General features: G+C 40.1%; 1 protein-coding gene across 1 annotated transcript in view; it reads right to left on the reverse strand.

Moving 5' to 3' along the window:
• Positions 1-24788, reverse strand: part of FMNL2 (formin like 2) — a 378592-nt gene that overhangs the window by 2486 nt on the left and 351318 nt on the right. Inside the window, 10 exon segments of the mRNA XM_020970317.2 lie at positions 7459-7582; positions 8420-8518; positions 10888-10989; positions 12650-12813; positions 15388-15517; positions 16337-16417; positions 16575-16643; positions 17911-18145; positions 20483-20685; positions 21468-21592. Coding sequence (XP_020825976.1) covers positions 7459-7582; positions 8420-8518; positions 10888-10989; positions 12650-12813; positions 15388-15517; positions 16337-16417; positions 16575-16643; positions 17911-18145; positions 20483-20685; positions 21468-21592 — 1332 coding nt within the window.

A 24788-nucleotide genomic window follows, 5' to 3' on the forward strand; every position in this document is an offset into this window, starting at 1 on the left:
TAGCAACAACTGGAAACAGTTGAAGCTTTAAATAAACAATCCCAGAAACAGATAATCTGGTTACAAGTCATTGTAATGTGGGTAAAGGTGACCAAAAAAGAAAAAGAAAAATGAATTACTTTTCCCCCTTAAGATTAGAGTCAATGGTGGACTTACTGGACACCTCAGCTTGTAAGCAGTCTCTCATGCATGTGATTTACTTAAGTTTCCCAAGTTACCAAAGATCACTGGACAAAGAAACTGCTCCCTGTTCTAAGGGGCAGCTTCTGCTTGAAATGGATGGCACATGATAGAAGTTGATCTTCAAGGTCTGAAATCTGCCCCAACCCTAGATTCTACCCTTTCACAGGAGGAAGGATTCAAATTTCTTTAAGTTGATCAGCTCTGAAGCTTTATGGGGACCATATTTAACAAAATCTTGATTAACCAGAACCTTGGATTAAATTGGATTTTTCCTTTGTGTTTAATTTTAAAAGAATAAAAAGGCCAATGAGAAGAAAACAAACTCACATCAGTGATGTATTTTTAAAAAGCAATGGCCAAGTTACGGCCTAAGGTTGGTGCACATTCGGCCCAATGTGCTACTTCCTATAAGACAAAAGAACCTGTTTGCCTCAGTATCCTCACTATAAAATGAAGACAATAATAGCTGCTACCTCCCAGGGCAGTTGTGAGGATCAAATGAGATACTAACTGTAAAGTGCTTAGCACCAAGCCTGGTACATATTAAGTACTTTGTAAATGTTGGCTATCATCATCATAATTATTGTTGTTACTATTATTAACTATACACTAGTTATCCATGGCACCACAGTGTCTTCAATGAGCAAAGAAAGATTCCACTGTCTTTGCTATATCATAATTAAGGCAGGAAATTCATATTAGAAAGATATTCAATAAAAAAGTTTGATATCAAAAAAAGTTGGGAGAGACTGTCAGTCTTCATTTACCCAGAAAATTCCAATTAATACCAACTAATACCAATATTCTGGTTAATCAGTAGTTTGCTACAGCTAATAATTTGCCAGCCATCGATGTTTATTTCTACATAGGCATATGTATATACAGTTCTATGTCTTTCTATCAAAGTGGTTGGTCATCATAAGGCATGGTTATCAGGCTAAAGAAGAGGAATTTATGGGAGCATCCTCAGAAGGAGATGATGCGACAAAACAGGTTGTGTATCTAGGCTACCATCTTTGGATGGCGACGTGAATTAAGGGAATGAATGAAGGAGGTTTCCAACTAGTTGCTTTGCTCTTGTCGGTAACTTCCACTAACTGCTAATGTTGTTAGTTAAATACTAATTCTCCAAAGGAGAAAAAAACAAAACTAGAAGAAAATATTAGAAGAAAACTTTATTGGGGCCTTGGTATCCCATCACCTACCTCCTGTCTCCTGGGGTTATTCAGGCAATATGTGTACACACACCCCCCCCCCAACTCTTTCCCACCCACCTACCCAGCCACCCTCTCTGCAAACTGGCCCTACTTTCATAGCCCCACAAGGACAGAAGCATATAGAATAAATTGTTTTCAAGCTTCATTGTGTGGAATGAGAATGGAAAGAGGGCTGACCCCTTTCTTTTGTCCAGCCTAGATCTAATCTTTGATGCCCAAACCACCCGAGTTCTCAGAAAACCTTGTGCCATAAAGGGTTGGAGGTGACTTCCCCAGTTGTGATCTTTTCTTAATTAATTGAGATTAAGAGGGAGATTGGGAGAGGAGAAAAATTCAAGAGCATAAAATAAGCGGCAGAGGAAAGTGGAACCCTGTACCCAAAGCAAGTGAAACCACCATCGAATGCCTCACACAAGCCACCATATTATAGAAGGTGCAACCTCCATAATAAGTATTTAAGTATAATAAAAGTAAAGAAGCGAATAGAGGCCACATCTTTAGAAAGTGAAATGGGATGATTTCTCATGAGATAGACTGTCCCCAGTATTACCCTCAGTCATATTAACATTGGTCTGGCATATATAGAGAGAGGAGGAAGCTAAGTAAAAAGTGATGCTTGCCAGCTCTGTGTATCCTCCACCACCGGTGTGCTAGAAGAAATCCTTACCCTCGAGTGAACATTTGGAAATTTAGTGATATTATTCTTCTTTAAGGCTAAACAGAAAAAAAAACAAAACAAAACACAAAATGATGGTTAAGTAAAAATGGGATGAAAATGAAGAGCAACTCAACTTAAAGTTTAAAAATCCCAGGCAGGTTAGCCAACAGAACAAGAGAGTGGAAGGTCACCACTATGAGTTGGGGTTAGATACAGCAAGAAAAGGGTGAGATGGTCTTCCCCACCCCCTTGATCTCTGACTACCCAATTCCAAGCTGCTTTGAAGATTGGCTCCAGGAAAATAATCCAACAAATTCACTTGACAGAGCAAACAAGGGCCAAGCAGATGAAAGTCCACAAAAGGATTAGTAAGCACTGGTGAGTGAAGTTCACGACAGAGCAAGAACACCATTGCTTTTGGACCCACCCCCACCTCCACCCGTTCCTTGTCGCTTCCTCAAAGACAAAATGGAAACATACATAAGACAGGTTAAAGTACATTCTTCAAACAGTTAATACTGCCTAATACACATGTGCCCAGTTCCAAGTCCATTTCATTAGGGAGCATCCCCTGCAGACATGTGTACTGAAAAAGGAATTAAGGTCACCATCTTTCCTTCTTAGCATATATGTTTTATCCATTGCCCATGGCCTATATTATCTAGCATCCCAAAGAACGAAATCTCTTCTGTGGCTAAACTCCAGAGGAGACTAGTTCATTATTTTGGGAGGTTAAATCATTTCCTAGGGACTCACAATGCTGATGTTTCCTGGAATGCACTGGTAGTTCATCTGCACCACCACTCCTACCATACTTCAAAAGAACAGTGGTTTCATTGGTATGGATAAGTAACAATCAAAACTGGCATCCACTGGGTACTTTGAAAGTTTACAAAAGCACTTTATGTATATTATCTTTTTTGACATCTAATGTATCAACAAATTTAAAAATCAACCCCTTTACATTTGTTGTAAATAGTTTCCATGAGTTACTATAGCCAAAAAATTTCATCACCCAATGGCCAGTTTTCTGGCGATGAGACCATGATTCCTAGTATTGTAACCCAAGAAATCACCATGAAGCTGATTTAGCAGAAGTATTCTGGATGTGGCATGGGACTGGGCACAAATGATAGCATGATGAATGACAAAACCAAGACATTTGTCGGATTCCCCTTCTTCTAAGGTCATTCTCACATGCACATGCTGGTTAGCCAGGCAAGACAGTACACACAACAGCAATGAGGAAAGGTCTTGGATGACTCTCACAAGGCAATGAGGGAACCTGTATATTGTCTCTGACAGTCCATGCACACTTCTGGTGGAGGGGGCTCATTTATTCCATGCTCTATCAGATCTACTACACAGAATTAAATATCTAAAGGCTGGGTGAGATAGCCTAGGAAAGCAAGCAAACTGTCACAATTTAGAACTAGCCATACCCCTTTTGAAAGTGAGGAAAAAGTAACATTTGCAGCACTTTGCCTTCTAAAATATATACAACAAATATCTTCTTTTACTGCCATCCTTAATAAAGTGTGAAGGAACTCGTATTATTTCCATTTTATTTAGGGGGAAAGTCAAACAGTGAAAAGTTAAATAATTGCCCCAAATTTTTAAAAAAGGTTGGTTGAGTCAGCACTAAAAAGAGACTTCCTGATTTGAAGCCAAGTGTTCTTACAAACTTTCTCGCTCTCAGTGTTTTCATCTATAAAATGAGAATGCTAGACTAGAGGATTTTTAAGGTACGGCCTCTTCCATCTCTTATGACTCCGACAAACCACGATCTTGGCCTCCCCTCCCCCCAACAAGGTAATTTGACAATTTCAAAACTTGCTATTCCATGGCTCTGTCACACAGACCAGAGACATCTCCAGAATGTGAAGATGAATAAGGTCATCATGAGGGTGGCGATGGGGATTTCAGAGGTGACTGAATGCAAGTCCATGCAACATGGGAACAACATGAAACAGAATTCCACATGGACATCAGATACATGCTATCCATTTACAATTCGTCTGACCCTGTCTGATATCCACATAGATAGAGAGAATGGGTCAAAAATCTACGGCAACCTTTTAAGAGCATCAGGTGTGAAAAAGTAATAGTTTAGTAATGGAATTCCTCAGTGAGAACAGGTTCGCAGAAAAACCGAGAGCCACGCTTGGCCGTACGAGCTGTAAAGGGCACAGTCTTCAGCACTGCATGGAAAATAACAGCCAAACAAGACAGACAAAACAGAACAGAGTAAGAAGCAGAGATTGACTGCATCAGTTAGTGCTTTGTTAATGATCGGGGGAAGGGGGGGAGGGAGGACAGGGGGATTACAAAGGGCCAGTGGTCAGCTACTTAGGGACTAGAAGATTTGCAAATCCTGACTTGGGATAAAGAGGTGGTTAAAAGGCAACTATTATAATCAGAGCATTAAAAAAAATCCTTTTAGTATTGCCTAACAAATAGGCATTCGTCCTCTTCATTTTGGTGAATAACTGATGCCACAGGTGAATCACAAATGCACGTCTGATTCATTTCACCAACTGTATGTACACTGTTTTTGATAAAATGAAGGACCAACAGGCTAGTGAACATACAAAGTTACTGCATGTTGGAGCATAAGTCACAATGTTCTTTTAATAAAGAAAAATGTGCCCCCCTCCCCATCTTAATTAATCAGCAAGCACTTACTTAACACTTACTGAACATCCATCAGACACAATACAAGACATTACGCTAGGTACTGGGGTTATGAAGACCAAAATGAAGCTGTTCCTTTTGTCAATAAGCTTATATTCTCTAAGATCAAGGTGTTCTTTCCCACAGTTCTGAGACAGAAAGGACCAAAGAGTTAAAGGGGAAAAAAATCTGAGCTTTAAATTTTAGAGATATCTATAGTGCTATTATTCAGTGAATGCATGGAATCTCAGAGTTGCTTTAATTTTCATTTTCTAATTTTTATTAGTAATTTGGAGCATTTTTCTTTTTTGACTATGGAGTGTTTAGATTTTTAACCATTTATCAATTGGAGACTAGCTCTTATTCTTCTAAATTTGAATCAGTTCCTTATATATCTCAGAAATGAAGCCATTTTCAGAGAACCTTGCAGCAAAGATATTTTCCCCCTTCTAATTTTAGCTTTATTGGTTTTGTTCATGTAGAAACTTTTTAATTTTAAGTAATCAAAGTTGTCCTTTTTATCTTCTTGATCCTCTCTATCCCTTTTTTGGTCATGAACTATTCCTCTTCTTTAGATCCCTGATCCTGTAATCTGTTTATGATATCACCCCTTTATGTCTAAGTCATACATTCTTTCGGATCTCATCTTGGCATATGGTGTGAAATGTTGGTCTAGACCAAGTTTCTGCCAGACTGATTTCCAATTTTCCTAACAGTTTTTATTGAACAGTTAAGTTCTTACCTCAGTAGCTAGTCTCTTTGTATCAAACACTAGACTTCTGTGTTCTTTTGCTTCTACATGGAATGTACCTAATCTGTTCCACTACATAACGTTTCTATTCTTAATCAGTATCGAATCATCTGGATGATTTACTGCTTTGTGTAGAGTTTGAGATCTGGTACTACTACCATACGAATGGTGGGTGTATGTGTGTGGGGGGAGTTCATGTGCATGTTCATATTTTCTGAGATTTAGAGTCAGAAGGGACATTAAAGGTCATCTGGTCTAAGCTCCCCATTTGACAAACGGATATCCTAAAAGAGGTGAGGTCACCCCACTAGACAAAGTAGAATTTGAACCCAAGGTCCTGTAACTCAGTGTGCTGCTGGGGAAAGGAGAGCTGTCAGGTGATGCGGTAAATAGAATGCTGGACCTGACAGTTAGAAAGACCTGAGTTCAAATCCAGCTTTAGATATTGACAAGCTGTGTGACCCTGGGCAAGCCAGTTAACCTCTGTCTACGTTAATTTCCTCAGCTGTAAAATGGAGGTAATGATAGCACCTATTTCCCAGAGTTGTCATGAGAATCAAATGAAATATTTGTAAAAGTGCTTAGTTCAGAGCCTGGCACATAGTAGGCACTTAATAAATGTTCCCTTCCTTTTTCTTTGCAGTGTGATAACCTAGGTTTGAATCCTGGCTCCGTAATCAGTCATTTCACCTCTCTGAGCCTCTATTTCCTCATCTGTGAAATGAAAGGGTTATACCACATGTTTTCTAAGGATCTTTCCCACTCTCAATCTATAATCCTATGACTCCAAATACAGTGCATCCACCACCATGGACACACTACATATTCCAACAGAATGTAAGCTCCTTGACGGCAGGCACATTTCATTTCTGTCTTTGCATTTCTACCACCTAAGCATGATGCCTCACATAACATAGGCACTTAATAAATGTTTGCTTGAACTATATATACAGATTTTCCCAAAAGTCATTGTGCAGTTTTAAAATGTAAATAGCTTATCCCGTGCTAAGACTTTTGGAACATTCTGTCTGAGCCTTCTCTTGAGGTACTTTTGCCTCCCCACCAAGTACTGTGATGCTGGAGGGGGAGTAAAGCCTGTTGATTCATTTGTTTCTTTTTCCTGTAAGATTTGGGAACAGGGAATAGAAGTTCAGAAGTGACAAGTTTCTGTGAGTCTGTTAGCTAGGGATGCTTATTTATAAGGCTGAATTTGTGATGTCAAAGAAACAAAAGCCAAAGAGTTGATAAACTGCAGAGTAGGAAGCCAAGGAAAGTCTCTTGTCACCTCCATGAATATTGATTTTCCTTCTTGTATACGGAAAATTGGAAACTTCCAAGAATTGGGGACAATGGGCAGAGCATGGATTAGTCTGTAGGGCTCAATCTGACGGGAACCACTCTGAGAGATAAATCATTCAAATCTGACTGAAACAATCTGTCCCCAGCCGTGCGTTAGTTATGGGACTAAAACCCTGTTAGTGTGTTTTAATGAAAGCATAAGCTTCTCATCCAATGATAGAAGAGTTCCATTATCTCAGGGGAGGAGAGAGGCTTCCTGAGAATGTCCTGAAAGGCATGCTGGGATACTGAGGTTTAATCTGCTTTCTCTTCTAGTCTTTATCAGGTGGTGGAGGGGAGAGGTGGTCATGCTAACTCAATGTGAAAAACAGAAAACCATTCTGTAAATGAAAGAGCCCCCATTAAGGGTTCAGAAATAAGACAGAAGTCAGAAAGAGGGGACAAAGTAGTTTGGGAGAAAGTCTGTTGGGTTCAGAGAGATGGGCAACGCATTCTGGGCTTGAGATTCACATCATGGAAACACTGCTGCACACCTGAGGAGCCACTGTCTGCAGGTAATACTGGAACATCATCAGACCCACTGAAGGACTTTCGAACACTGGGCAAGTATGGCGAAAGGGTCTTCAGCATGTAGTGGGGGATCTCCATGGGTTTAGGATAAAAAAAGGCTCATTTACCTGTAATAATATCCTCAATAGCACCATCTTTCCCCTCATATACATGTCTGTTATCCTTCACTTGCCGCCTTCTTAACTCTGCAATTAATTCCTGCTGTTGCCTCTTGGTTTTATGAGAAGGAGACTGGAATAAAAGGAAAGAGATCAGTGGTGCCCTATGGCCTATAGGAAATTCAGGGAAACTCAAAATACATAAATGAGTGCTTGCTAATCAGAGACAAATGGCCTCATTCTACCATCTGGAACTCAAAGAATAAGAAACCTCATTAGATGACTGGAATAAAATGGAATCAAGACAGCGTTTCAGGAGAGGGGAAGGAAAAATACAATTCTGGATTAAAACTTTTCCTAAAAAGGTTCAAAAAACCCCCCACAAAGCTGGTCCACCAAGAACAGAGTCTACACAAAAGGGATGCTGATTGATAATTCCTTCTACTGGAGAACTTCAAAGAGCTATGACCAGTAATCTGCCTCCATGCTTTCACTCTTTCTGCTCTCCCCAACTCAAATGTCCTCCCTGACCTCTATGCCTCACACTGCCTTGTACTGTAGTTATGAGTGTACAAGTCTCATTTTCCTACTCAACTAGGTAAGCAGGACCCAAGTCTTATACTGCCCCTCCCCCCAGGGTTTAGCATAATGCCTTTCATAGAGTAGGCACTCAATAGATGTTTGCTTAATAACTGAAAAACATTTAGCTAGAAGGGTTTTTGGACAGCAGAATAAGCTATCCAGCAAGGTGAAGCAATCTTCTTCCCCACGGGTTATAGGTGACAGCAGGGAGGTCTGTTACCTGGGCTGAGCTGACCACTTAGCATGGCCAGTGGATAAGATGATCTCTCCTTCCTCTCCCACACAGAATATTCGAGGTAAGCTTTTCTATCACCTACCACCAGGGGAGGCCAGGGGTCTTCGCTGCTCATCAGGCACCAACTAACAAGCTCCTGCATGGATTCCATACCTTTGGGTCCTGTTGCTCCATTAGTGCTTCCTGTTCCAAGAGTTTTTCCATGAGGGCCTGCTCCTGTTTTTTCCTCAGCTCATTCTCTTCCTCTGCTTGCTGTTTAAAGCAAAAAGACAAGGGAACTGCTTTTAAATAGCACACGACTGGGGGCTAGGTTTTGTTAGGCAATGATTTAAGAGAAACCAGGCCCAGAAACCGAATCCAGCAGGTTCCAAACTTTCAGCCCAGGATTTACCACTAACTCTATAGGCTCTCCAGTCCCAATTACTCACTTTTAAAGCCTAATGCAAAATATGTGGCCTCTAGGAAGACTTCCTTGCCTTAGCCCCAATTCACTCTAATCCCTCCTCGACTCTGAAACCGTCCAGCAATCATATAGGAATTGTGTACTACTGTACATTCTTTGCACGTACAGGTTTGGGGTTGGGCAGAGATTCTTAGGTCATTTTAGAGGCAGCAAGCCTCATCTTTCATCCAACCTGAAGTCCTCACCAAGACTATGTAATCCCTGAATATATGCTATGCTTTCTCATCTCCATAATTCCGCTTCTTTTATTCATAGGATCAAAGTATGATAGTTAAAGTTGGCAGGGAACCAAGAGGTCATCGGGCCCAACTCATTTTACATATGAGGAAACTGAGGCAGAAAGGGGTTACGGGGTTTGCTCATGGTAACACAGCTAATGTGTCTGAGGTTAGATTTGAACCCTGGTCTTCCTGACTCCAAGCTCAGCACTCCATGTACCATGCCATGATGTCTCGACACTATTATTTCCTCTTTTCCTTCAACCTTATCTGGTGAAATCCTTAAATACTCTCCAAGGCCCAGGTCAAATGCTACCTCTTCCATAACACCTCTGATCCTCCTAATGGACTTGATTTGGAAGCCAGATACCCTTCCTCCTCTTCTTAGATTCTTTTTAGCTGTCCTCTAGCATTTATCATATTCCACCTTGGATTAAAGTTCTTTGTGTCTTTGTCTTCTTTCCACCACTAGGTTACAAATTACTGGCAGGGAGGGACCAGATCTATTCTTCTTTGTCCTTTTCATGGAACCCAGTATGATGCCTTGTATGTAAAGGAGCTCAGTCAATGTTGTGTGTATGTGTGTTAGAATTTGAATGAGCAGAATCAGCAAACCTGATTCAAGTCCTAGGTCAGTCATTAAAGATCCGTGTGACCCCTGACTTCCCTTTTCTGTGCCTCAATTCATCTATAAAACAAGGACAGATGAACTAAATCTTTACATACTTTCAAGGTCTGGAATTTTATAATTCTATTAAGTATATTTGGCTCCCCAGTTAGATTGTGAGGTCCCTTAAAGCAAAGGAGAATGTTCTATTTCTCTTGTGTCCTCCCCTATAGTACCCAGAACAGTGCTACACATACTGTGGTTGCTTTCAAAGTTCTTGTGAAAGTAACCAGAAAGAGAGTCAGAATGGTGAGAGGCATCAAGATGCTGCCAAAGAAGGATTAACTGAAAGAACTGAGATTGCCTCTTTGTCTCTAGCCCCTAGAAGAATGCTCAGCATATATCAGATATTCAATAAGCGTGTGATGAGTTGCAGAGTTGTTTTTTTTGGGGGGGGGGCTTTTGAGGGGAGAAAGTCATGGGGAGATGGGAGAACATGATAGCTGTCTTCAAGCATTTAAAGGACTATCAGCTATTATTATTACTATTACTATTACTGTCTGTATGAACCTGTGCAAGTCACTTAACCTCTTTGCCTCAGTTTCCTCATCTGTAAAATGAGGATAACAACAGCACCTACCTCCAGAGTTGTCATGAAGATCAAATGAGGTAGTATTTGTAAAAAGCACTAAGCACAATCCCTAGCACATAGGCACTTAATAAATCCCTTCCTTTCTTTCCCCTTCCATTTCCTGGAAGCAACTGCACTGGGATGATAATACTTTGGAAAGCAAAAATGTCATCAATTACCACTCTCTTTTCCTCTTAGCCCTAAAGCCACACAATCTCAGGCCTTACCTAACCCTAGCCTCACTCTGGATTAACAAGAACAATTTATTTAGCTATGGCATACACACTCTTTTCAGTCATCAGAGAAATATAAACCTATGATAAGTCAGGGACTGTTTGTGCCTGAGGCACAGAAGTGGCCACAAGGTGTCACCATGACTACAGGATATCGTGATGCTGACACGGCGCCGCTCATCAGCTTTGTCTGACTCAGTGGAACATACCCAAAGGTACACTATCACCTAGCAAACCTCAGGATTAGCTTGTTAGTACGATGTTGCCCACCCTTTGCTAAGAGCAGCAGGCATTCGGTCCAAGAAAGTGGAACTGGTTGGGAATATTCAACCCCACACCTCAGGGTACAGAAAGTCTCTTCTGAAGCCAAAAGATTTGCCTCATGGCAGGACACTGGATGTCCCTGTGCCCCAGGTCTCGGTCAATCAGACAAACTGTACAGAGGGAAATAGCAAGGATTCCTATTTACCTTATAAGCTTTAACAAACCGGACAAAGACTGGGAAGAAGACAGAGGGTGGCGTTGTCTTGGGATTTTCTCCAAAATATTTTACAGCATCATCAAAGGCATCCTACAAAGAGGCACATTTCTATGTTTCATGAATCCCAGGATTTGCTTCTTTTTTAAAAAATATTTATTACAAACCACTGAATATTAATAGTACAACTTACTTCACAGCTACTTAGCAATTGAATAAACAGAACTCATCCCATAAAAGTCATTACAATTTATAGTTCACTCTCTCATAGTCTCCATTGGGTTTGGGTTTTTTGTTTTGTTTTTTTTTTTGGTACATTCACTCCCGTTCATTTTTTCCCCTTTCACATGACCAAAGTGAATTGCTTTCAATGTTCAACTCTGCCACGGAGGGTGGGCTGACTGAAGGAGAAGAAGCAATGAAGACATAAACTTCACTGGCTATAATCTGCTGTTCTTCCCTTCCACTATCTTTTTTCTCTCTGGGTTTTCTCACAGAGATCCCATCCAGAATATTCTGAAGAATGCAAAAGAAGATATACAAACAATGCAAAAGAAGATATACAAACCCCAATGGAAGGAAAGAGAAAGTAAAATTCCAATTAAAATAAGATAATAGTTAAATAGATAAATACTATAACACAAAATAAATAGATTAAATACTTGAAAGTCTATCTACCAAGACACACACAGGAACTATAGAATATAAGTATAAAACATTCTTTAGAGAAATAAAGACAGATTCAAATAACTGGAGAAATATTAGTCACTAGAACCTGGAATGAAAATTCACACAAGGATTATGACCTAAAGTTTCCCCATCTAATCTAATGTGACTTGAGTCTAAGAAAACACTCTAGAGACAATATTACAGGGGACAACTTGTTCCACAGGAATAAGAATATAAGTGGGAGTTATGTTCCTAGGCAGTCACAATTCATACAATGTAAGTTTTAACTAGTCTTTTAGAGGGATGAACTCCAACAGGGAATAAAAGTCCCAACCGGTGATCTGAGAGGAACAGGGATTGGGATTGGTGAAGAAGGAGTATCAGGCAGAAGGCAAGTATTGGTACTACCGCTGCTACAAGCTCTCTAGATGAACCAAAGCCACTTCAGTGGCTGTATTCAGGGGGTAATATTTTGGTTATGTTATCCCTCTCCACCTTGAGGGTCAGGCAGCAGCAGAAATCATAGGGGAGCCAAGGGCCTTGACTGAGTCCTCAAAGATGAAGGGGTCAGATTGGCATCATCTATGAGAAAAGAAAGGCAAAGGACTGTACCACATCAATCATTAAAGGAAGCTGAATGTGGTGACCAGCTTCCTGGAAGGATTTATCACAAGAGACAACAGTAGATGGTCACAGGTTTGACTACATGAAAGTATGCCTGCAGATTCAGATGGCAGAAAAATTCCTTTACAAAAAAAAACCCTTTCATTGTTTCCAGTTGATTACAAAGCAACATTCTGATTTCTCACTCTCTTTGTGTCTTTGGCAACTGGTTGTAGGGTTGACTTTACTGCGGGGCTCTGTAACATTCTGCTGGACTTGGTTATAATTTACTAATACCATGACTGGTTTGGGCAGCGTCATCCATCCTATCTACACTTGCCTAGCTATTCAAGTTGGTTAGCCACTGGGTGAAGACATAAAGATGGGGACCAGAAGAGAGTAGGGAGCTACAGAAGAAGGGAGCCTTTCATATTTTAGGGGAAACATTATCTGGGGGACAAAATGGGGTCACACTGCATGCCTGTGCAATCTTGGCATCATCTTGTAGCTTCTTGAGCTTCCCTTCATTGTTATGGATAAATTCTTTCAGCATCACGTTGTGATCGTGCATTGTGTACTCTCGTTTGGTCAAGTCCATGCCTCTCTGGAGCTCCTTGACATCAAGAAGGACATTCTCTAGAGAAACTGAAATGGAGGAAAAGACACGGAAAGGCCATCAATTGAGACCAGCAAAAAACCTGCCCTATGAGGCTCTCAACGACAAATAATTAATCTGGGCCGAAAATGTTTCCCTTAGCGTAGCCCCACCCCTTCGGCATTTTGGTGAAGACTGGATTCCTTCTCAAAATCACGTTTCTTAAATGCATACACGGTATATTACAAATGAAACAAATTATGCTGAAATATAGTTATCAAAATTATACATACATACATATCTAAATGTGTGTTTTTTAAATTTTACTGCCCCACGAAACAATTCCTGCCTTAAAAGATCTAAAATCCAGTGACTGGCTTTCAAGGCAGCAGTCCCTTTCTAGATCGTATGTAATTGGCTGACAGGTACCTTATTCCCTAATTAAGAAGAGCTCTCATACCTAGCTCAAGGGATGCTGTTGTTCCTACAGCTGTTGAAACATGTAATATTTGGTGATTTTTCCTAGAGTAAACTATGAATATGGGCATGATGAGCCTTTTGGGGAAGCCTCCGAGATTTGATCAAGTCTGTGTTACTTGGCATGGGGGGAGAAGCCTGGGTCTGGGAACATACATTAACTCTGAATATATTTTGTTTATATCTACCTATCTTCTATTCTCCCCTCTACTAACCACCTAAAACTTAAGTTCCTTGAACATACAGGCTCTTTCATTTTTATTTATATTTCTAGCACCTAGGCTAGTAGATAGACTACTGACCTTGAAAAACAGGAAGACCTAGATTCAACTCCTGCCTCTATCACATACTGCCTATATGATACTGGGCAAATCATTTACCCTCACAATACCCTAGGCAAAAGTAACAGAAATGGTGCCAACTTACGTTAGTATGAGGAGTGTCCTAACATAGGAGTTCTCTATATCAGCGAAATCACACATCAAGTGCCAGTCCCCATTTCCAGCACCATCATAATGCCTGGCATATAGTAGATGCTTAATACATGCTATATCAGTGATGAGGAACCTGCAGCCTCAAGGTCACATGGCCCTCTAGGTCCTCAAGTGCGGCTCTTTGAATGAATCCAAACTTCACAGAACAAATCCCCTTAATAAAAGGATTTGTTCTGCAAAACTTGGACTCAGTCAAAAGGCCACCTGAGAACCTAGAAGGCCACACGTGGCCTTGAGGCTGCAGGTTCCCCCACCCCTGTGGTAGATAAACTGAACTACTAAACTGAAAGACTTTGTGAAGAGACCTCAGGACAAAAGGGCACATGCATGGAGGAGACCATGAAACACCAAGAGACAAAGGCCACCACTAGGAAGGGGGTCACTAAATAGAGCTCATCTGGAGTGTAGTTCTTAGGGGAAGGAAGGAAGGTAGGTTGCTATGCAGTAACTTTCCATTTTGATTTTTGCTAACTAGGTAGTAATCTCACTTACTTTTTTTTTTTAAAGGCAATTGGGGTTAAGTGACTTGCCCAGGGTCACACAGCTAGTGTTAAGTGTTTGGTCTGAGGCTGGATTTCAACTCAGGTCCTCCTGACTTCAGGGTCGGTGCTCTGTCCACTAAGTCACCTACTTGCCCCTCAACTACTTTTACAGACTAATCCTAATCCAGCCAATCTGAAGCTTGAATCTCATGTACTTTTCCATCTAATTAACAGGATACAATTTTTGTTCTTTGCTGGTCTTTGAAATTTTCTAGCAAGAAAACCTCTTAGTCAATTCTTTTTCTTGCATCTTAGAATCATAGATCTCAAGCTAACCCTAACCCTAAACGCCTCCTAATCCAACTCTCTCATTTTATAGATAAGGTGACTTGCCTAAAGTCACCCAGGTGGTGAGCATCAGAGATGAGGTTTGACTCTAGGTCCCCTTGCTTGACAGTCCCTGATCGCTGCACTGAACTGGGTTCTATTTTTTGCTACAGCAGCCCTAACCAGGAAACAGTGCTAGGAGTATGCATTAAAAAGTACATGATTGATTGATTCATGGCTCCTGAAGATCAGAGGGCAATCACAGCCCAGAAGTGTAGCTAGCTCTTGGAACGGGACACTGAGATTCATGAGCTTTACAGACAAGATCTCAGCGTTTTCATTTCCACATTAGCCCTCTAAAAACATTTTGCTACCTGAGAGTAGATAATACCTGTTCTGATACTACAGCGAGCCAGTACAGTGGATAGAGCACTAGGCCTGGAGTCAAGAAGATCTGAGTTCAAATCCCACCTCAGATGCTAATTAGCTGTATAACCCTAGGCAAGTCACTTAACCTCTGCCTCAGTTTCCTCAATTGCAACATGGAGATTAAAAAATTGTACCTATCTCCCAGGGTTGTAAGAAGGATCAAATGAGATATTTTTGATGTGCTTTAGCACAGTGCATAACACATAGTAGGCGCTTAATAAAATGATTGTTCTCTTCCCCTTCTGAATTTGTCCCTTTGAAAAAAACAATGTACCTGAAAACCCTGCTACTTCAGGCTCTGGTTAAGGAGCCCTGGTTAGCCAGTTGTCGGAGCAGTGGCCAATCCCCAGATAGTTCCAGAAGCCACATCACAACACATCATAATTCGAGGACACAACCAAACAATATCATTTACCTGCAGCAGCTTTCTCCACATAGTGAAGTTCATTATAAAAGAGGGACACTTGATGGTACTTCTCTCTTACAACATTGGATATGTAGTGCAACAGGGTTTGCTTTCGGTCTGTCGACTTGGTGTCTAGGAGCTAAAAACCAAAGGGAAGGGTTTTAGGTTTGGGTGTAGGAAATCTAGAAGGTTAAGAACGGCATAGCCCAGCAGGATGACCACCTTCTCAGGTGTTCCCAGATGAGACCTGGCAAGGAGTTCTTAGTTAAGATTACAGATGGATGCCAAGTCAAAATACTTAGTAAATTTAGTAAATGAGTCCATTGGTTTTAACGCACAGGACTTCCCCAACCAGTGTGTATTATAACTCAAGGGGGTGATTCTGATCCCCTACGTGTATTTCACACCTCTCAGCTCTGTTCAGATGGCACTGATTTGTCTTCCCACTCACCTAGGATAAAAACTGAAATGATCCAAGGTAAGCTTTTTTTCCTCACAAAATTAACAGCTAGATGACCCTATTTCAAGTAGATAAGGAGGAAGAAGGTATTGTGCAAGCTTCCTCCCCCCTCAGCGTGCTTTAGCACCCTTCACTGCTCTTCTGACCATCCCTGGGCCTCCTCGGAGTTAAGGGTGCTTAATACCCATGACAAGGTGGGGCTAGAACAACAGGCAGAAGAGGTTCCTGGGGACTAGCATCTCACTCACTTTCAAACTGACATTTCAAAAGACTCACGTTGCCTTTAAGTGATAAATTCAGCCAATGCTAGCTTCTATTTGCCTGGCGTCCATCCCATGATTCCAATGCAGAGTATGCAAGATGAAACCTTTTCCAGTCCTGCTCATACAGCGCAGGTGACAATGAATAGCACAGTAATTCATCATAAACCGAGCCACCCTTCAATCTCTGCCACCTGTTTTCCCTTTGAGATTATTTGTTTTCTTTTATTTCACTCACCAGATCTAAACTCTGGAGTTTGAATCCATAAACTGCTCCCCGTTTACTGCTATTCATATAGTTACCAAGAGCCAAGATGATCTGCAAGGTAAATTTTTAAAAGAGAGAGAGAGAGAGAGAAGCATGTTGGTTCGGTGCCCCAGGCATTCCTATATACAGGCATATTATAGAATGTGACAGACAGGCAGCTTTTTAGATACACAGAAGAAAAAAATAAGGGAAAAAAACTTGCACTTGCCTCCAGAATTTTCTTGAGTTTTTGGGATGACTTTATTGAGACAGATGCTGCTATTATTGCATGCAGTTGCTAGATTAACATCAAAGAAGGAGGGAAAAAAAGACATGTTAACATTTCCAAAATTGAACTGGAATCTAAAATTTGACACAGGAAAGCTGAACTTCTCAACAGAGTGATTTCAACCTGTACATTCTGTGTCTACTGCAGCTATGTCATTATATATAGACTATTTTAAATCAATTTCTTCAAAACTCAATTTTCTCAAAATATGTAACTAGCTGCCCGGAACATTCCCCACGGTTGAGTGTCAACACCATCAAGGGAGCCCTCATCTTCCCAGCTTGCCATCTCATTGTGCCATAATATTTCTACTTTTAAACTAATGGGGAAGAGAAAGGATGAAAAAAGAAAAAGGGAGGGGGGAAATGAAGTAAGGTAGGTATGATTATCCTTAAGAGGCAGAGTCATATCGCAGACAGAGATCTGATCTTGGAATCAGTAAGACCTACGCTCAAACCCTGCCCCCAACTAGTTTGACCATAGGAGAGTCACAATCTTTCTGGGCCTCAATTTCCTTATCTGTGAAATGAGGATAATACTTGTAATGACCATAGCACAGGAATGTTGAGAGCCTCAAATGAAAATGATGTATATCAAGCCCTTGGCAAACCCCAAAACACTGCATAATTGTCAACTGTTATTCTTTTCAACAGAAAGATTCTCCTTGGTAAGCAAGAAGCATTCAGTTTTGAATTAGAAAATGGTTTTTGAAAAACAATCTAAAGTTTTTCCTAGTACACAAGCGGCCTGTCTGTGTTAAAGTACTCTATGCTAGACTTTCTGAATTGGCCAATGAATCAATGACTATGGGTCTAATTAGCCACAAAGATAATTTAACAAATTCCCACTTCTAAGATAATTTAAGAATTTCAAGTAAAATGCTCATTTCCAAAAGAAACAGATTTGGTTTTGGGTTTTTTTTTTTTGGGGGGGGGTTGGTAAACATGCCCATCATGTTTTCAATCTGGTCAATCTGGACAAGAGACCTGGTTGTTTTGGTGGGTTTGACAATGACTGAAGAGTCCAATCTCCATCTCTTACTTCTCATTATTTTTAGAGCTACCTTTGAAGTCTAATGGAGTTTTGTGACCACTGTGAAAGGTATCCCACAGGGGGAACTGGCATTATTTTATCATCAATGAGCAATGGAAGCTTGTCAATTGATTTGATTGACTGAATAGGCAAGCAGCATGAGAAAAGTTGTAGAAAACATTTAAGTGTGTGTCAGAGGAATTCTATTGTTTGGAACTGGCTCTCAGCCTGTTGCCCCACTTACAGGAGTGAGCATCTGGATACTTTCAGAGAAGTTCCCAATGAAAGCCATGATGGTCATCTTCTGCATGAGCCTTTCAATTTTACTGAACTGCATCATGAACCGATCCTCATCAGACAAGTTCTCCAAAGGCTTCCTTTCCCTCTCATAGAGCCGCAACACTTTCACTTCATTTTCAGTTGGCAGGAACCTCATCAAACACTCCACAAAGTCTACTGGCAAGGTCTTCAAGTCAAATCTGAGGAGAAGACATATGTGAAATGGGTAGTGCTGAAATAAAATGGGGGGGGGTAACCTAACCTGTCTTTATTCAGTGACCTCTGCTAACTCTGCTAAATGGGTCAATCTTTTAGCATCTCTGGAGGTCTGAGACTTTGAACCTCTAAACAACACAAATGCTGGTAGGGATATATTGTGGGAACTCAGAATCTTGATGTGGTGCAACTTATTTCAACCAGTTCCAATGGATGATTAAGCAATTGTGCACAGCATAGTAGGAAGAACGCAAGACTTGAACTCACAAGAACTAGATCCAAAGTCTCACCCCAAACTTTATTACTGTGAGGTATAAGCCAATCCCCTGTCACCACTCTATGCCTCAGTTTTCTCATCTGTAAAATAGAGACAATAATGCCCACAGTGCCTCCCAGTGGGTGGGTTGCATTGTGAGGAAAGAAATCTGTAAACTAATATACAAATGTGTGCTATTGTTAGGAACCTTGCTTAAAAACCTGAATCATATAGAAGGTTCTCATTCTCAGTTCATGGGATCATAGATTGAAAGCTGGAAATAGAGGACTTCAGATCACCAAGTCCAACCCACTTATTGTACAGATTTGAAAACTGAGCCTCTGAGAGGTTACATGACTTACCCAAGATCACAAAAGCAATAAACAGCAGAGCCAGGATTGAAACCCAGGCCCTCAGACTCCAAATCTATCATTCTTTCTATTAAACCATGATGCTAGCTAGCTTAATTTTCTTGGGAGGTCAAAGGCTCTGTCTACCAACGACATATTCCAAATGATCTGCAGGGACATGGCATGGCAGGGCCTCAATAAAACAGTAAAACATATTCATTTTACTGTGGTAAAGCATCCAAATAAATTTTTTATTTTTGGACTGAATTAACTAAGACTAGATATTCTGGTCTAAGAGTCACACATGTCAAATTTCTTAAGGAATTCACCTCTGTGAATATCCAACCCAGGCTCCAAACTTCTGTTGGACAAAGAGTGGACAGACAGGACAATGGAATTAGTTTTTCTAGGGATTCCCAGATGTTAATGTTTGTAAAAATCAAGGCTGATTACCTGATATAAGAACTCTTGGTACAGTCAGTAAAACAGTCTATCAAATTTATTTTACCTTGGTAAAGACATCCAAATAAGTAAATTTTTTTTTTGACTGACTCAACTAAGACTAGATATTTTGGCCCAGGAGTCACACATGTAAAGCTGAAGGAATTCACCTGAATGAATATTCAACTCAGCCTTTAATTTTAAATCTGACTTACCCCTGCTCAGAGAAACACTGGAATTATATCTAATAATCACAACACACCCCATTCATGTAATGTTTTTTAAAAAAGAAAGCTTAAATATCAAACACTAGCACACCAAGTGAAAGTCTAGAATCTTCCTCTTATTTGGCTGCAGGACACTGGATTAGATGACTTCCCAAGGCTCCTTCTAATTCTAAAAGGCTACAACGACATGGCAGCAAGATGTTATAATGGCATCATACAGTCCAAGTCCTGAGGACTTTGTAATTACACAAAACACTTTCAACAAGTGTCCTATTCCCATATTAAGGTCACCATGACCTTCAAATGACTGGTTTGATGTTCTTAATAATCAAGTAAATTAATGTGACATATTCAATGCAATCTAAGGCTGAAAATGAGCCAAGTTTTTTTTTAAGTCAGTCTAAAATGTGCTGAAAAACAATAGAAAACACATTCCTCTTCTTTTGAATTTTCACATATGCCCACACATATTTGCTTCTATTATTCAATTAGATCATTCCAAAGATGATAGGTAGTTTATGTTCAACAAATCTGGCTTAAATTCAGACACACTGAAAAAACTAACCATTTCACCATTTTTTTCCCCTAACAATGCAAAGCTTACATTGGATATGTTTGTAGAACCACTGTGCCATGCAAACATAAGATAACAGCTTTATATATTAATATAATAAATATATTAATTAATCTATTGATACATAAACAATATACATCAATATATTATGTATACTTACACATATTAACAAAACAATAAATATATATTTATATATTAACATAAAGAGAAAATAATCCAAGAGACATTAACTACTCATTCTAATTTTCTCTAAGGTAATTTTTGTTCCACCCGTTTAGTGTTAGGAAGTAATACAACTCAGAGTTTACATTTTCTTTTTAAGAGAAATCTGTTTCTCATAGATACAGATGAGTCTTCTTATCCCTATAGAATCATTTCTGTTTTCTTCCAAGCCATAACTGTTTTATATATACCTTTTTGCTTCCCCTATACCTACTTGAATATGTTTTTACAGAAATATGCCCTTAACTTACATGTGAATTGCTTTGCATATCTCATCTGCAGTCTTTCCAGCTTTTCTTAAGGTAATGGCAAGATTTTTGGCCCGATTTGCTTCTAGTAAAGTTACTTTGTTTGATCCTTTCTGAGTTATCTTCTGTTTGTTTGAAGTAAGATCAATAGCGGGACCTTGGGCTTTTGTCTTGAATAGTTCTTCAAATTCATCCACATTTAAATCCTGAAGGAAGAAAAAATTAAATTGGAAAATTGGTTCTATGTTTTTAATTTACTGAGAAAACCCCTGGAGAGTTTTTCAAGTATTAAACATTATGCTTATCAGAGATCTAGGCGTTTCTGCTTAATATTTTGCCCGAGAGGGGCCTTGGATCTTTTCCTAGTTTAAATTGGAATGAGACTTCAATCACAAGTGCATTAAAAAATAGTGACTATCTGCAGGTAACAACTGATTATTTCAAAACGCTAATTAAACTAACTTGAGATGGCCACGACTATGAATTCTGATCATCCAAAGTAGTTGGTTCATGTTGTGATATCTGGATCCTTACGCATTTGCAGAATGGATAAGGGATGGTTTTCACATCATCTTAAAATTTATGAGAAACAAGGATTGTGCCATATGTATGTCTGACACAATATATTTCAGGAGCCTAATGAATAATGAATCCTACCACCTAAAAGAACACTGGCTCTAGAGTCCAAGGATTGGGTTACATGGATTAGGATAAATTCCTGTCTCTTTCACTTACCACCTGGGTGACCCTGACCTTTAAGTTGCTTAATCTCATTGAATCTCAATTTCCTCAACTGTAAGATGAAGAGGTTGGCCCAAACGGCTTATGAGTTCTCTTCTAGCTCAAGATCCATAGTCCTATTTCCCCTCTGTGTAACTGGAAATATTAGCATTAGTCACATGCATGGTAAGATTTATCTTGGCTGAGCCAAGCTACCTTCGCTGGGCAGATCAGAAAGAAAAGCTCTACCCACTCAGCACATCGTTACCTCCAGAATTCTTTCGTCATCAATTTCATTGAAGACTGTCCCATTGATCTGATTGGGTTTCAGAGCAACCCAATTAAAAACTGGCATGCGGAACTTTGTCTTGATTGGCTTCTTGATTTTCACGGCTACAGGCATCAGAAGGAACAAAATTAAAATTCTGCAAAAAAACTGGGACCATCTGGAACAATCAAATAACAGTCCTTGCAGATGACACTTCATCACTGGAGGAAAATGGGCAAGAGTCATTCAAAACTTTAAATGTGGCCTCTATGAACAAAAACCAGAGGGATTTTTAGTTCAATTTTCAGTTGGTTGATGAACTCTAAAACTGTCTAGGAACTAAAGAGTTGTCAGTTCCCCAACTCAGTTGGGCAATTGGATTACTGCATTATACTGTGAATGAATAAATTCAGAATAAAAAAAGAACAAATGGCATTTTTTTCTGTGAGTCCAGAAATTACTGCCAACATTACTGGACAGCAGAAAATGTGAGTGAGCCCTCTGTGACTGAGCTCTGGCTTGCCAAATGTAAGCTGATTTGTAATGTTAACTTCCTAAATCTTTGGTTCCAAGGTTCAAGTTTCCAAACTAATCTTTAAAGGCTTTCATTAAACATAGATAAAGCTGTCCAAAATGCCAAGGATGTGCATTCAGGAAGGACAAACCTTCAGCCAAAGCCATAAATTCCTGTGGATGGTTTGCATAATTTGGATTACGCTGACAGAAAGATTAGTTCTGTTGCTAAGAACTCAATGCAAGGCAAACTTAGCTCGAACAGACTATGAAGTACTGAAAAAAAATATTTAAGAAGACAAACAGCACCGAGTGACCTTTACCTCTCTGGTCCTGAGTTTTCTTCATTGGTAAAATAGGGGCTAAGGTGCTTTCTAACTCTGTAAAAGCCAGTGATCCTCAGATATCAAGGAATGAGCTAGGTTCCCAGGAATGGATCTCATACTTTTCTTCCTCTTCTCAAGAGCAAATTGTCAATAGGAGGTCAATTATTTTCCATATGTGACTATAAAGTTTTAATAAAAATATTAATTTTCATTTCTTCTCATAAGAAGGGAGGAGGTCAATCCAGAAGAAATCAAATTAGTTTTCCTCAACCGAAGACAGACTAGGTGACCCACCAAAGATCCATTTAGTTAATTAAACAGCATGAAGACATTCGGCTACAGTCTTCTTCTCAAGTGTGTCATCTGAGGCACATCTTACTACTGGGGAAGTTTCACCATTTGTCATCATTAATAAAGTAGGGATGACAAACTTGAATGTTCCAGGGCAGATGATTCAGTACATAGACATGTGAAGTGTTTTTTTTTTCCTTATTAGCCATTTTCCTTGCTAGTAGCTAAGGGAAAGGGGGAGAAAACATGTTGCCTCTCATTCCTCCAGTGTCACAAAGGCCATATAAACAGCAGGAATGTCATCATATAAATCTATACAAAAAGCATGCATGAACACAGACACGGCCCTGACCAAATCAGGCCTTTATACCACAAAATCTATCACCATCTCCCACTAGTTCTTAGTCCTGTGAACTTCAGTTTTCCTTTCTTCAGGGACACAAGAATTCAAGTCCTGCATGAGGGTGGTACGGTGGTGGTGGGAGGGGAGCAGAGATGGCAATTCTACTCAAGTTCTCCCTTGTCTCTTCTCTGGACTATCCAATTTTAGCAACCTAAGAAAAGCCTGTCCTCTCCATTCAGGCTTTTCTTATGCTTCAGTTTCAAAAACAATACTGTTTTTAACCCTACTTCCTCATATCATCAGTGAGGGAAAGTCACTATTGGCCTTAAGTCTCTTAACCCTCATAGTGGTCCTCCACTTAAGTGGAGCTTTATTTTTTTTTGTTTTTTGTTTTTTGGCAATTGGGGTTAAGTGAGTTGCCCAGGGTCACACAGCTAGTAAGTGTCAAGTGTTTGATCTGAGGCCGGATTTGAACTCAGGTCCTCCTGACTTCAGGGCCGGTGCCCTATCCACTGCGCCACCTAGCTGCCCCCTTGAGTGGAGCTTTATAAATTGTAAAGGAACCACCCTTTTGCTGGGACAGATGCCATTTCCAATAGAGCTGACATGGGGCGGGGGGGGGGGGCGCGCAGGGCTCAGAGATAGAGAAATAGAGACAGTCACCACCCATAAAACCCTGCCCAAGCCCGAGAGAGAACCTTTGCTGGTTTAACAACTGATAGAGCAACAGAGCAAGGTAGAAGGGTAAGAATAAGCATATAGTTTGGTGGGTCAGCATATCTTGGCACTGCTAACAAGTCTTTTCCTATGCTAAAAGTGTATGACTCTCCCAGAAATCGGAGGCCTGGAAATTCAGGGACTCAAGATAGTTATACCTAAGTAGGAACACTTCCTTTTCACATGAGAAAGAGACTCAAGACAGAAAGCCCTAAAACAAAACAAAACAAAAAGAGAAAGAAAAGAAAAAGAAAAGTCTTATCTACTAATTCAGCTAAAGAAGTCGGGGGCAAAACTGTGGGGACACAGTAAGCAACATTAGGACTCTCCTCAAACACAAAGTCAGAATGTAATGAGTCTGTCCTTAAAATAACATGGAGTGGAAAGATGTCGAGGCACAGAGCAAGTGACAGGAAGACGGGAGCAAATACTTAAAAACACTCAGTGAGAAGGAACCTACAGAAAAGCTTGATTGGCCCATCTTTTGTGGAAGCAGAGGACAAAGGAAATAAAACAAAAATTAGACATGGTTAGAGTCATCCAGTTCATCAGTTCATGCACTTTTAGTACTGTACACCATGCTTATCCTGACCCAGCATTTCACAACTAAATGCTGAGTAAGCCAAAATCTTTAAAGGACTGCATCAAAGCAGTTTTTTACCTTTTCTTTAGCAGACCCTTATTAGAAAACAAACAGACCAAACACTTAATTGTATTTCACAGCAAGGACCCCCAACAGCTATAAAACTACAAAAACACGGTTGGGGGTTGCGAGAAAAGGATGCTATCCAATCCCATAGGATACATAGCCTTTTGTTTTTACACAAAGAATTCATATGAACTGAGGCTCACATTTCACGTAAGACCCACACAGTACATTCATATATACATGAACAGAGATGTTTAACTTTATAACTTTATAACCAATTGGAGAGCTCCAGACTCTATGGCTTATCTAGACCAGGACATTAATGTAGTCCCCATGTAGATGCCTCAGGCTGGGAGAAAAAGCCAGATATGTTTGGTAGGTGATGCCCAAAAGGCACTGGAATTTTCTTCTCCCCTCATAGATTCACAGATTTGTGGAGCGAGTCTTCCACATAGGCATGAGTAGTAGTAATATTGTATCTG

Source organism: Phascolarctos cinereus, unplaced genomic scaffold, assembly GCF_003287225.1.
Source record: "Phascolarctos cinereus isolate Bilbo 61053 unplaced genomic scaffold, phaCin_HiC Scaffold_726;HRSCAF=1367, whole genome shotgun sequence".
Classification (NCBI taxonomy): Eukaryota; Metazoa; Chordata; class Mammalia; order Diprotodontia; family Phascolarctidae; genus Phascolarctos; species Phascolarctos cinereus.